The sequence below is a fragment of the Callionymus lyra genome, chromosome 13 (assembly GCF_982586985.1).
Source record: "Callionymus lyra chromosome 13, fCalLyr1.hap1.1, whole genome shotgun sequence".
Taxonomy (NCBI): Eukaryota; Metazoa; Chordata; class Actinopteri; order Syngnathiformes; family Callionymidae; genus Callionymus; species Callionymus lyra.
Window position 1 is genome coordinate 18,894,889 of NC_141830.1, and position 14,178 is coordinate 18,909,066.

The 14,178-nt window shown below is 37.3% G+C and overlaps 2 protein-coding genes and 1 pseudogene across 5 annotated transcripts in view; all 3 read right to left on the reverse strand.

Moving 5' to 3' along the window:
• Positions 1-2,900, reverse strand: part of arhgef1 (Rho guanine nucleotide exchange factor 1) — a 38,440-nt gene extending 35,540 nt beyond the window's left edge. For 3 of the 4 annotated variants that reach the window (XM_087806044.1, XM_087806043.1, XM_087806036.1), the window contains exon 1: positions 2,704-2,900. The gene's annotated coding sequence lies outside the window, so the exon portion shown is untranslated. The remainder of the gene's footprint in view (positions 1-2,703) is intronic. The other variant, XM_087806038.1, reaches the window with a different exon arrangement.
• A 754-nt stretch (positions 2,901-3,654) lies between these two features.
• LOC148067645 (uncharacterized) lies at positions 3,655-11,170 on the reverse strand. The gene is made up of 7 exons (XM_087806293.1): positions 10,955-11,170; positions 9,346-9,457; positions 8,571-8,743; positions 7,052-7,197; positions 5,128-5,272; positions 4,924-5,060; positions 3,655-4,844 (listed from the first exon to the last, which is right to left on the reverse strand). The coding sequence occupies exons 1-7, from the start codon at positions 10,986-10,988 to the stop codon at positions 4,731-4,733; spliced, it is 861 nt and encodes a 286-aa protein (XP_087662419.1). The 5' UTR covers positions 10,989-11,170; the 3' UTR covers positions 3,655-4,730.
• Positions 11,171-12,597: 1,427 nt separating this feature from the next.
• On the reverse strand, positions 12,598-12,693 carry LOC148067646 (U2 spliceosomal RNA; annotated as a pseudogene).
• Positions 12,694-14,178: the final 1,485 nt, after the last annotated feature.

Sequence of the window (14,178 nt, forward strand, 5' to 3'; positions counted from 1 at the left end):
GAGTAGCATATTCTAGCATGAAGGTAGTTACTTCCTGGATCAAGCACGGAACAACATTCACTACTTTTTCACCGAGAGAATTTGAAGTGGAATCGTGAACCTTTTTTTTTTACACCCTGTTGATAAACAAGGGAACCTATAGGGGGAGCGTTTAAACAGCCGACATTCCAGAGAGAGGAAAAGAGGGAAGCCTCTGGGCTGCAGACAAGCCAGTACTTGTGAACCAGAGAGACGACAAGTGCTTCTCTAGTCGAGCGCAGCGGAACAGGAAGTGGCAGCACCCGTCTCAAACGGGCCTTTCAACGTGGAGAAAAAGTATTTTAAACTAGCTTTAAATGGATCAATCGCAGTATAAAAACCGTTCCTTTGGTAGGTCTAGAGTAAAAAGTGAAAAGATTAGTATAACCAGAGACTCACAGCAAAAGTGGTCTCATAGAACTAATCCACAAGATGACTCACTTGATAAGGGCAAAGTTTTCCTGCGAATTCCACCCCTAAAATAGGATTGATTTACATGTTATCCGTGTCATGTCACAGCGACGATGTTGCTGTGATCGTTCAGGCAGGAAATGTGTGATAAAAGTAACGTGTGTCTCCATTGAATTAACAAAATAAAACAACATTAGCAGACATTAAATCGATTTTAATTCATAACATAAACTCATAACCTGGGCATGTTTGCAAACACCTTCCTTGCATGACGACGGTCTGACTTTATTTCGTCACAACATTTCATTAGATCGATCCAGCCATCTTCCAAACACCAAATCAGCCGTTTTAATTGATAGCTGATCCAATTCAATATTTAAGTGCTGCGACTCAATGGGTGAAGCTTTTAAAAATAGAAAAAGTTGTTGTTTTTCCTTTGACCGTGTTTTGTCAATTGAGTTGTAGACGTAGCGCTGGATGTGTCATGAGTATCTCACGTCACTCAACATCAACAGTGTGCTCTAGTTCACAAGGGAAACCTATCGTTGTTAATCAATGATGTGCAGACGCTCATTATTGATCCTTGTCTGCAGTCGGCGCCTCAGGCCCCAAAAAAAATGTTGAGAATTAGACTAGTTAGGCAGAACGTTCCAAAAGTTTTAACAGATGATGACTTTTATTTGTTTGGTCTCCCAAAGGGGAAGAATGATCAGTTGCTCTATTGCATTTCTCAAAGAGATGCTATGAACCCTGACCCCGCGGGGCCAGCATACAAAAATCAAGCTATTTGTCCAGACTGGATGGCAAACCCCGCGATCATCTTGTTTCTAGATTAAGATATAAAAGATAATCCGTAACAAATATAATCCTGCGGTCCAGGGTGTGTGAAGAGAAATTGTCACGATCACCCTATCACCGCTTCAGTTGGTTGAGGATTTACTTCACAAATATCAAAAAGTCTTCAATATTAAGATTCAAATATCTTTTGTGTGTGTGCGTGAAATTGCAACTTGGAACCGAATGTAGCCGATCGAGAAGTGATCCGACTAAGAAACATGTCGTCACCTTTTTCACCGCCGTCTCTTCAACCCACTTCCTGTTCCCCCGGATGTGCTGGTAAACCGGCGCACGAGTTCACAGGTCGTGGTGCACGACTATGTAGTACTGAAGCTATACTGGAGTCAATTGTTTTGTGGGCACTTTGAACGATAACTCCATTCAATTATGTAATTGATCTATAATCCTAGTAGAGTGAAAACTTAGAAAAATAGGTTATTATACTTATATATTTATCGCATTTAAACATTTCATTAAACACAGATAAACTGTTGTTTTTTTTTGTATGTTTACAACTGTGTACGAGACGAAGCAGCATAGATGCTTGAACACGGACTACACTTGTCAATGCACACGTTGATATTGATTTGATGAGATTGATATATTACATTTGTGTTTTGCTTAAAAAAAAAATCGCATTTACAAATACATATTTAAATGTTTGACGTCTTCTCATATAACATGTTTATGTATTAAGAGCTTAAAATTCACTCTCACTCAACATTTGACTCCTTTCTCTGCACAGAAGTAGTTTTTGAGGCTGAAAAACATGACACAACACCTACTTGGATTTTTTTTATAAATAAGGCATTTTTTACGTCATCAGTTATTATTCATGGTGGGGACTCTTACATTAATCTTTTTTTTTTTTTTTTCTTACAATAACCGAATCTTAAAGTATTTCATATAAACTAAAGTAGCTTAAACACCATTGTGTTGTTATTGTTAAAGAAGCTTACTGCCTGGAAAGGAATTGCAACACGATCTTGAATGTACTGCCAATATGAGAATTAATAGAATTAATAATATAACAATTTATAGTAGTTTGAAAAAAGACTCAATCTTAACTTTATACTCAATTTCAATTTACCGAAGGAGGCATTTCTCCCGTAACTCTGTGGCAACAACAACATGTCAGAATCAAAACCATCTCACTTGAATGCACATTTATTCTGCTTTTCCACAAGTTAAATAATTCAAGTTAAACACTTTAAATGGAGCCACAACGAGCGGATTTCCAGCCCGGGGAGGAGACGATGTTCTGCGGCGAGACCAGCTCGACATTTTCTGTCTGGAGTCGGGAGTAGAAAAAAAAAACAACCCCCCAAACGATTTCACCGTTTTCTGTCCGAACCAACGACCGAGTCCGAGACAAACCCCGGTTATATGAAGCTTAACTAGTCGTCATAAAACCCCCCGATATGAAGTCAAACTCACCCGTGAAGAAGCTGGAAACAGTCTGACAGGTTTCCTGTCCCGAAGTTGTGTGAGTGCGAGCAGAAAAAAAACATTGTATGCGGAAGTACATTAAAGTGATCGCCAGAAGGTGAAACATCAAAGTTCCGCCTAGCGATCGATAAGTTTTTACTTATTTATAAAAACGTGATTGAAAAATGTGCGGAGAATTAAATAGTCACTTTATTTTTCCGAGTTTGAGATTAGGACTTCAAGATGTTTTAACCGTACGGTTGTCGGCGGGGGTGTTACATAATAAAGAGTCCCCCCACCCAGCGTTCATCTATTTATCATTTCAACTTATTCACTTAAAAACGTTGATTTTAAGAACTTTGTTATTTTAAACGTGTATTACTATTGACACAAAATAATGTATTGTTACTTTAAGCTAAATGTATTTCGAGTATATCGTTTGTAGCCAATTGGGTTAATTTCAATGTAAGAAGTTGTCGTTATAATCTTCAATTCGTCCCTTAAGACACATTTTAAACATGACAATAAAAAAAATGGCATTAGGTGAGTGAATATTTCAGCTATACTATATTCAATTAAATTAAAAAAAAAAAATCTGTTCTGTTTTTTACTGGGATTTCTTTTAATCCTCCATCCATCAGTTAAACAGAGACAATTTGACTATTTCTTTTAAAGAAAGCACCTTTCATTAAACTATAAAAACGTGTCCCAAAAGTTGTATATGAATTGCTTTTAAAATGATAATCTGTCTCATTTAAATCCGTAGCAACATTTCATCAATACAACTATAATTGTATACTTATTTTTGTCAACATCATCTCAAAGTATTTCTTTCTTCTTCTCATCATTGCTTGTATGTATCTCATCTTTTCATTATAGTATTCTCTCAACATCATACTGCCCTCTTGTGGCCTATTACACTTCTCCTCTCCTGATGATGTTCCATAGGTTCACAGCATGTTCTTCTGTTGATCAAACTTGAAATTGTCTTTATTCCAGAAAGCAAATTACGAACCTCTGACATAACATGCAAATAATTATCAAAAGAAAAAAACATTAGATGAACAAAGCCAACCATGGATTTCAAAAAATAACTGTTCTGAGACGAAAACATGACAATAAATATTTTTAAACCATGTCTAAGACTGTATTTTTGTTTGATAAGAGATATGCTTATAAAACAAAACAAAATGTCTAAAGACGTCTTTGGAAATTAAAAGGAAATGTAATTTAACTTTTTGTTAATTCTCCTTTTTTCAATAGCAAACATTACATCTTGAATTTTACTTTAGTTTTATCAAAAAAATAATTAAAAGAAGCTTAAATTAAGATTGCACTGCTCACCTCTCAAATCTTCAAATAGATGTTTTGCTTTTAAAGAACTAAAACCTACCCCAACACTGAATAGATTTTCTGGAACTCCTGTTGTGTTCCCAGTTTTATCTTGACCTTTAAGGTATATACTTTATTGAATATTGTTTTGATTGTTTAAGCGCTTTGTGACCCTGGTCTGGAAAAGCGCTATATAAATAAAAATTACTTACTTACAGGTAAACCTACAGTTGAGCACGTTTAAATTGCGCAGGACTAATTTAAATGAATATTGTCATACAACATGATAAGAACACAAAAAAGATCAAGTCTGCATGTTCAGTAACTTACTGAGAAAGATTCACATTCACATTGATAAACTAACTTGTGAGTTCAGTGGTGTCTTCACTGATCCAAAACATATATCAAACTTTATTAAGGGTTCTGACAACTCATTAGATTGATTTTGAGTGTTCAACAACCAAAACACACTCGCTCAAACCTGTGGCAGTAATATCACTCCATTGCCATCTGCCATGATGTGGACTGCATCGTAAATCCCACCCTGTAATGACGTAATTCTTCCCATGTCGTGCCGGCTCATAGTCATGAAAGTGTTTGTAAACAAGTCACCCACCAAGTAATGTTCATATACAGTATAAGGCGCTATGGATTATAAGGCGCACTGTCGTTTTTTGAGAAATTTAAAGGCTTTTAAGTGTGCCTTATAGCGTGGAAAAAAAATCTCTCCCATCAGGGCTGAGAATACAGGAGATTGTGTCAAGGTTCTCTTCCACTGGGGTGTTGGGCTGCGAAAAACCAAGAGGACTGTCCGGGATCTGTAGGTGAAAGGGACACATTTGATTAAGTCATGATTGTGTAAGTGACACGGAATGATGTCAAAATACGTGTACTCACAACATCGTGGATGTGGTACTTCTGTTGAAGCATCGACTTGATTCGCTTTTGCTGAAAGAGAAGGACGTACACAAAGAGCGCCGTGAGGAAAGCCAGCCCCCCCAGGACAGCACCGACGACAGTCGCCACGTCCGCTTCTGCCAAACAGGTTTATGGTCAATCAGAATAGAATCTGGCTTTGTTTTTTGTGTTTTCACCGTGTACTTTTGTCAGGGACGCGCTTGCACACAGCACACCTGGGAAGTCCCACTGGTTTATAGAAGTGGATGAACTGGACGCTAACGCAGTAGCTCTGCCCCCTTTTCAGCTCCGGCAACTCCAACGACGCATGATGGTCTTCTTTCAGTGGCTGCAGAGTAAGTAAGTAAGTAAGTAAGTAATATTTATTTATATAGCGCTTTTCCAGACCAGGGTCACAAAGCGCTTAAACAATCAAAACAATACTCAAAAAAGTATATACTTTAAAGATCAAGATAATACTGAGAACAACACAGGAGTTCCAGAAAATCAAGGAAAAGCCTGAACAAATAGAAACGTCTTAAGATGTTTCTTAAAGGAGATCATCAAGCGCAAAGAAAGAGGAAGATCGTTCCAAAGCTTAGGAGCAACAGCCTGAAAAGATTTCTCTCCTCTGGTCCTGAGCCGAGTCACAGTTAGACAGGAGCAGAAAAAATGTGACGACAAATAATGACGTAGAAACCACTGTCGTGTTTTTAGTTGAGCTTAAGAAGGATTTGCACATTAATGTAATTTCTTGTCTACAAGTTACCGTATTTTCCGTACTATAAGTGGCTCCGGAGTACAAGTCGCACCAGCTATAAAATGCATAATAAAGAAGGAAAAAACATCTATAAGTCGCACTGGAGTATAAGTCGCATTTTTGGGGGAAATGAATTTGATAAAATCCAACACCAAGAACAGACATGTCATCTTGAAAGGCAATTTAAAATAAAAATAGAATAGAGGCAACAACAGGCTGAATAATTGTATGTTACGTTACATGACACAACTGAGAACGTGCCTGGTATGTTAACATAACATATTAAGAGTTATTCAGATAACTATAGCATAAATAACATGCTAAGAAGTTTACCAAACCATCTGTGTAACTCCAAATAACTAAAACCCAATAAAATCTTCATCCTCGGTGTCACTTTTAAACAACTCCGCTAACTCCGGAGGAAGAAGATGCGGCGCTTCCTCTTCTATATATATATATATATTTCTTCGAAATGATCAACACAGGCCTAGAGCGGCCTCTTGAGGTTTAGTGTGAAAATAACATGTGAAATGATATACCGGTAATAATGTGTTAATAATTTCACACATAAGTCGCTCCAGAGTATAAGTTGCACCCCGGCCAAACTATGAAAAAAAACTGCAACTTATAGTTCGGAAAATACGGTAATTATATATTCTAACAGTCCCACCACTGCAGCATCGATGCATCGTTTTTGTTTTTCCAAGATGGCAGCTCACAGTAGTGCAGTGGCCTTTTGAACTACTGGACTGACATAAAATAACATCACAACTATTTTAATGTCATTTTTCTTTTTACACAATATCAAAAATAAGATAAAATTAACTTATCACTTTGAAAGTCAGTTTGGAAATAACAACTAGTCCTGAGCTCTGGACTCAACTTGTTTGATCAACTCTCCTGAGGACATGGTCCTGGTGTAGTTCAGCAGGCATCAAAGACACATTAAAGGCCAAAAGATGCATAAACACCGAGAACAAAAGAGCTAAAACAAAGCTAAATGCTAGCACACCAGCAAACGCTCTTCGCGGCAAAGCAGCTTTTTTCTCTTTGAGAGATGCTTAACAACATGGTGGATCAGTCTCTCAGATCAATGGTCTACAGCTCTTCTGTGTGGACTGATGCTACTTCAGGAGTTCTTCATTGTGCTTCATGATGTTGCTCAAATTTAGCTTTTTTTTCCATGTTCTGTTGTATTCCAGTCATTCCTAGACCTCACAAACTATTTTCACCTTTAATGGAAACAGTTTCAACTATTCTTAAGCTTAGTACATTACATTGTTGCGATGAATCCTGATTAACAATTAACCAGAATCATTTTTTAAACAAGTCAATGCTCTCAAAAAAAAAGGGAGAGTGCATCATCACCTCCAGCGGGGCTCCCTCCTCCCCGAAATAAACTCTGTATTTGATGACGCCCCCGTGCTTTTCGATAAGTGGGTGGGATCTGTCGAGCTCGACGATTATGGTACCAGGAGCCACCAAAAGCTTAACCTCAGGGGTGCAGGAGCCATCTGCAAGAGAAACAGACAGTTAGAGAGTTTGATTATATTGGGCCAATATATATATATTTTTTTATTTAAAAAGGGGACAGTGCCATTTCATAGAACACATAGTTTAAAAAATCCAGGATTAACCAAAAGGCTAGCTTTCATCTGTAGTCCCCTGGCCATGATATAAGAAAAGGCAATACAATTACACTTAATAATACATAAGGAAACACTTACTATACAATTTAAACTCTCAATTGAGAATATATACATTTGTTTAAGAGAAATACATGCCTACAGTTTTAGAAACATTCATCTATAGACAGCACTCCTGCAACAAACACAGGACATTGTTTTAATGAGTTTAGATAAAAGTTTTTGATAAAAGGGGGCCTAATATTGACCCCTGAGGGACTTTAGGGAGGTTAGCCTAAGAGAGTCAGGTGTGCAGTTGTTCACTGATGCAGATCGTGTTCGATCACGCAGATATGATTCAATCCAGCTCACAGTGTTTTGAGAGAAGTTACATTTTGAGAGATAAGTGAGAAGAACATAATGATTTACTGTATCACATGCTGTCCTGAGGTCCAAAACACCACCCTTTTCAAGAAAGAATTGTATTTTCTCACTACAGAGGCATGTCGCCATTTTTGATCCTGGTCTAGAAATGGCGCTTTACATATAATTACTTACATTTCAGTGGAATGCTCTTTATATTGGCCTTTTGTTATCTCTTTGCACTTGTTATTTTTATTTGCGCCTTGTTCTGACTTTTATGAAACTCGCTGCACCTCCTATCATCTGCTGTGTACTGAAAATCTAATTTCCCGAAGGAGATCTCTGGAGGGATAATAATGTCTATCTAATCTAATCTAGGAATATTTGGATCTGAAACCAAACTGCATGGTGTGGACAGAGGGGGGAGTTCTATATAAATCTGCTGTGCCACCCATTTTGGAAATGGCTGGAATAATCCTTTTTTGGGTGATAGTTATGCAGAGTTGAGTCACCGGATTTAAAGACAGGGGTAACAATAGTAGGTGTCCAGGCTTTTGTAAGGGGACTCGATGAAATTGAAAGATTAATGATTGAGGCAAAACAATTACGAGCATGGTCGAATCCAAAAAACATACTTACATACTAAGGTAAGGTAAGGTAAAACTTTATTGATCCCTCAGGACATTTTCTTTAAATGGTTTGACTCTCAGTAATATTTGTAATGGTGAAGGACTAGGTTGCAGACAAGCAGGGTAATCCCTCATTTGTTTTATTGTAAACTCTCAGACATTTCTGACACAGACTCAATAAAGTAGTGGTGGAAAGCATCAGCCATCACTTGAGGTTATGGCAAGATATTACCATTTGATTCCATTTTCATTAGAATCCATGATTCGTACTTTGTTTGCTACAAGCACTCGCGGCCACTGAGCTCTGCCCTCGTTTCTGTTCTCGGACGGTCAGCTGAACACATTCAGGACCCCCCCCTTTTGTGATGGACGTCACATCACAGGTAGTGACATTAGTCTGGGAGCAGGAGGAGAGGACCGTCCAAGGCATGACTGAGCGAAGGCTGTGGGAAAAAGAGACAATCAATGCTACAAACTATAACAACTGCATGCAGTTTATTTGTGCAGGGTTTTTCTTAATTATCTTGAAGCTACCATGTTTCTCACTGTATTGTTTAATCTTTTAATTTGTATGCTTTTTCACTGTGTATTGTTCTGTTGTTTAAGCCATTTTGTGACCATGGTCTGCGAAAGGCGCTTTACAAATATAAATTACTTACTTACTTTACCTCTCTCGAGTCTCCAGCTCCCATTTTTATTGTCATACTTAGAAAATATTTTCTGTTCCTTCTAAGTCAGAGTAGTTTCCAGTGAGGGTTGGGCTCCAGCAGGGCTGCCGTTTCAAATGAACCGACTAAAATTTTCAGACTTTAAGTCCACTAAAACTGTACAAGGATAAAATAGTATCATAAGGACTAAACTGATAAAGGTTTTAAATAACAGTACTCTTTTTGCCTCTTCTTTAGCCTTGTATTGTACCTCCTACCTGCTAAAGCAATTCTAATTTTTTTTTTTTTAAATCAGTTTGCAATGACATGCATTTGTTGTATTTGATTCACTCCATTTTTCTTATACGAACTGTGATTCTGTTTGCACCGGGTCTCACCTCTCTCTTTGCGAAACTGTAAATGTGGCGTCTTCTTGTCCATTTACGGTAGTCCAGGACAATACTCCTCTATCAACCTGGACATTTTCAGGTGGCAACAGGTCACTCCACACTACAAGACAAGTAACACATTGATCAACTGTACGTGTATACATAGGAAAGACATGAAACATCATAACATGTCGGCCTCTTCCCGTTAGATGTATAAACAATTTGCTGATCACAAGACAAGTAACTATTTCATGGAGAGGAAAGTCTGAAACAATTTACCAACGAGCAGAGATGGAAAGTAACAATACAAACCGCGGTCAAGTGAGCCGCGATACAGCAGCAACTTTAAACACTTGCGCTTTTGATAAGGTGTTACGGTAGTGAGAGAGAAGTCACGCGCGGAAGGCTCTACGAAACTATCACTGATATATTCTCAAAAATCCTCTGATATGGTGACATTAAAGTACATTTTCTCTCAACAGATTCCAGAGACACTTCTGTTCTAGATTGGCGTGATGAGACCAGAGTCTGCAGACATGTGTGAGACTGTTGGAAGAAAAGCGGTGGAAATATGAAATATTTATTGTCTGCTGATCCGTTAGAATTTCCCGTTAATTATTTTGTTGTTTTGCAAAATTATTAAATAACTGTTGTTTAAATAATTGAAGTACTGACTTATGACGTTATTTTTGCTTAGAAAGCTGTTTGTGCACAATGCATTTTATTATATTTTATTATAACAAATAAACCTTAATAGTTGACAAAGATCTGACTGTATTTTCATGTTCAGCAGGTTTTGAAGTATAGGTGAACAAAGTTTCATGTATTTTTACTGTAGAAATATTGATTTATTGTCAATTTAGTACAGTGTATTGATGTCACTGTTATTCAAGCACAATATATTTTAATTCTTATAAAAATAAACCTTAATAGTTGACTTAGATCTGACTGTATTTTCATGTTCAGCAGGTTTTGAAGTATTAATAAAAGAAAGTTTCATGTATTTTTACAGTAAAAATATTGATATATTGTCAATTTAGTACAGTGTTTTATTGTCACTGTTATTCAAGCACAATATATTTTAATTCTTATAATAAAAAAACTTAATAGTGGACAAATATCTGATTGTATTTTCATGTTCAGCAGGTTTTGAAGCATTAATAAAAAAAGTTTCATGTATTTTTACAGTAGAAATATTGATATATTGTCAATTTAGTATAGTGTTTTATTGTCACTGTTATTCAAGCACAATATATTTTAATTCTTATAAAAAAAAACGTAATAGATGACAAAGATATGGTTGCTATACTGTAATTACGAAGCTATTTCAATGTAATTTTGAAAACTGTCAACGTATTTTTTATATCTGTCAGTGGGTAAAAACTTAAACATAAAACACAATAATAAACTGCTGTCTAATAGTTGCAAACGAATGATGAACGAAAGGTCTACTGAAGTCAGAAGAAATAACTAAAGTACACAAAACATGGTCATAGTCACCATCGTGTTGAAAACATCATTAAAGCTCCAGTAAAGTGTTTTTTTTTTTTAAAGAAACCAAATCGCAGAAGCTAGCGTTCACTTCCGTGTTTGTGCTAACAAGTTAGCTTTCTTTTACCTGGAATGACGAAGAGGAAAATGACGAGGAACATTACGAAGATATCACATCGTAAGCTCGATTCACCAAACAGTCACAATAAAGTCCAGTAGAGAGAGTTCTACGATAAACTTTACTGCGAGAAACCGGGGATGAGGCCGAAGAACACACGTCCGAGCTACTTCTTCTGAAGGACGCGAGCGGTCGGTCTCGAGAGTCTTAGGTTGCCGTTCTAGGTACAATTTCGGTCCCTCCTACAAAATCAGCCTCCCCACCCACTTTCTACGTGATGACGTCACACGCGACATATGCGCACGTCTCTTTAAAATATTTTTTATAGGTTAAAGAAACGTCAACAGAACGTTTACATGATACTTTTTTTTCTACCACATAAAACATTTATATTGACAAAAAGACGATCTTCGTCAACATAATCACTTTCTTTCATTTCCTGGTCTGATGATACACGTGACTTTGACACCAATAGGAAGTGTCCACGCTACATGTAACGAAGCCGCTGATTGGCTGAAGCCGTTTTACTACTATTAACCCACAACTGTACAATGCGATACAAACATTCGAGTTCCGAAATAATTCGCTTAATTACATTTAATAATTTATTTAAATCGTGAAGAAAAAAAATCGAATTGAAATTGAATTGAATTTGAAATTGAAATATTATTATAATAATATTGGAATATTCGAAAATGTTTGTTATTTGAAAAGCGAATTACTGCTACGATTTGTTAGATTAGAAGTAAGATATTCGATTGAATAAAAATAAATTTAAATAAATTCAAAATAACACTGAGAAATTTTCAGGATCTAAATCGTTGCGTGACCACAAATCGGTTTTTCCATCATGTCATGTCTGGGGCTCCGGAGAAATCAGCTCAAAACGCTCTCACAAAGAAAAAAATCCTCTTTCTTGCAAGCTTCATGACTATATATTGTCGGCTAAGAAGTCTAGAATAATAATCGCCAAATCTAATAGATGTGAGGGGAGATTGTTGCATTTCGTGTAACATTATACCATTATGCCAGTCACATGGTATGCCGGTTCTCGAGGCCTCAAACGTCATCACAACTGGAGAAGTTAAAACCGCCCAGCGATGTGTTGATGCATTTAATTTGGCTGTGGTCAGGACGTAAGTTAGCAGGTTGTTATCCGTGTAAGCAACAGAGGATGATGCATAGTAACACTAAAACAACGGCACCAAGTCCTTCTTGTGATGCGTCACAATGCAGTATGAACCTAGGACAGGTGGATGGACATAGTACCTTTTGGTGTTCTGCGGTCCAACTGATGGCTTTACTGGAGGATAGCTGATGAGACTTCTTTACTCCAACCACCTCCTTCTTGCTCTTCCTTAATCGCCAGCAAGTTATAAAGCGGTAATAGGTGAAGGATAAGGGCACCTTGATTCCTCGATTTAACGGTTCTTCAAGATTTACTTCTTTATGCCATGCTTTAGGCACTGATATGTATGTGCTCAGTCTGTTCTTCTGTCATAGTTTGCTTCTTTTCCTCCATCAGCACCTCAGAAATACTCATTTGGCTGATGTCACATCGATGTTCTCAGGCTGCAAGATGCACAACATCAACATGTTCCACACTGCGTGGTCCAACCCGTAGAAGACGATTCTTCGCTGCTGTCACACAGGAACTGTGCCTGGAGGTATTGCAATACCAGGTTCAGATATTAAACTGATAAGAACAGATACTACACCTGATCTTAGCCAAAAGGCCGAGAAGCGATATCTACAGTGGGTTCGAACTAAAGAACACTTTCTCCAGACACACAAACATGGCGATGGTGATAAAAAGAGTTTCATCATCAAAAACGAATCTACACACGTCTGTCTCCGTTGAGGGAATTTAGGTTGAACGAATGAAAACATCATCTGTGACCAAAACATCATCTTTGCTGCGAAACTTCGCTTTGCTTACGTGTTTAAAAATGAGTTTCTAGCGATTTTACTTGAGGTCGTTTACTCGAGTGAGGTAATGGCTCCCTCTGCTGGAAAATGTGGCAATGACATACAAGATCAATGACGCATTTTGTAATATTTAACAAACACAACAACTTAACGCAACACACCAGTCATTATATATGAAAACAACACTTAACTGTGGTAAAGTGTGTGAAGAAACACTCACTCAGTAACTTTTCCAACAGTCAAACCTTCGTCTTCGAAGTAACGAACACAGCAGTTGTATTAAAGTGTCAGAAACAAACTAACATTAACATTATTATTAAAGAAACATTCTACAACACGAGGTAATTATAGAGCAATTTAAAAAAAATGTAACTACATGGGCGTTAAAAGTTTTCATGAAGACAAGCTTTGCCTCAAGTGTCTAAAACTCCACAAAGTATTGCAAACTTGTCAGCAGAGTGAGGGGAAAACAAATACATTGAAATAAAAGTAACTTACAAGCGAATGAATCATCCAGAAAAGACGTGTAATTCCAGGAACATCCTGTGGTTTGGAGACCTCGTGGAACATCTCCTCCTCCACCTGCTGCTCACCTGAAGTACACTGAGATAACTGTTAGCTTCAGCTAGAGGTTAGTTTACCTGTTTATTAATTACATCATATTTCAAACATCCATCCAAGTTCTTTATGTGGTGGCTCTGATGTGTTTACTAATGTGTTACTAAAATGTGGCTTTTTTAACTGGTCATATTTTTTATCTGCTGTGCAAGTATTTGTTTTTATATTTAAATAGTCATTGACTCCAGAAAAAGTGTCAGTACAATAAACTATTCATCCAAATTTAATAATTATTATAACAATATGGAGTTTGTTTTAACATTATTACTATTAAATAAAATAAAATAAAATTTTATTTAAAGTGTCTTATCATAACAAAGTTATCTCAAGACACTATACAGTTGAAATAAGACTACAGTTGATTAAGGAAAAATAGATCCCAGCAATTCAACAAAGAGCAAGAAACAAAACACTGTACAGTGAGCTGTACAGTGAGCAATGGCGAGGAAAAACTTCCTTTTAGAAGGCAGAAACCTCGAGCGGAACCAGACTCATTGTTGACGGCCTGCCGCTTTGACCGGCTGGGAGGAAGGATGGGGGGGTAGACAGATGGATAAGGAGAGGAGTGAGGGAGGATATAGTGAGAGAAAAGAGGAGAGTGTAGGAGGGTCCATGGGGGTGCTGGAGAGAACTCGGGATCTGATGACGTGGTGAAGATCCTGGATCAGCAGCAGCTCTGGAGGTGG

Bases quoted from the DNA above. Each gene is read 5' to 3' on its own strand.
- LOC148067645 (XM_087806293.1), bottom strand. From the start codon at position 10,988: ATGTTCCTCGTCATTTTCCTCTTCGTCATTCCAG. The intron at 5,273-7,051 runs GTGATGATGCAC...CTTACTCTGCAG, and splicing joins AGGAGGGAGCCCCGCTGGAG to CCACTGAAAGAAGACCATCA. The intron at 4,845-4,923 runs GTGAGTACACGT...TTTCACCTACAG, and splicing joins AGTACCACATCCACGATGTT to ATCCCGGACAGTCCTCTTGG.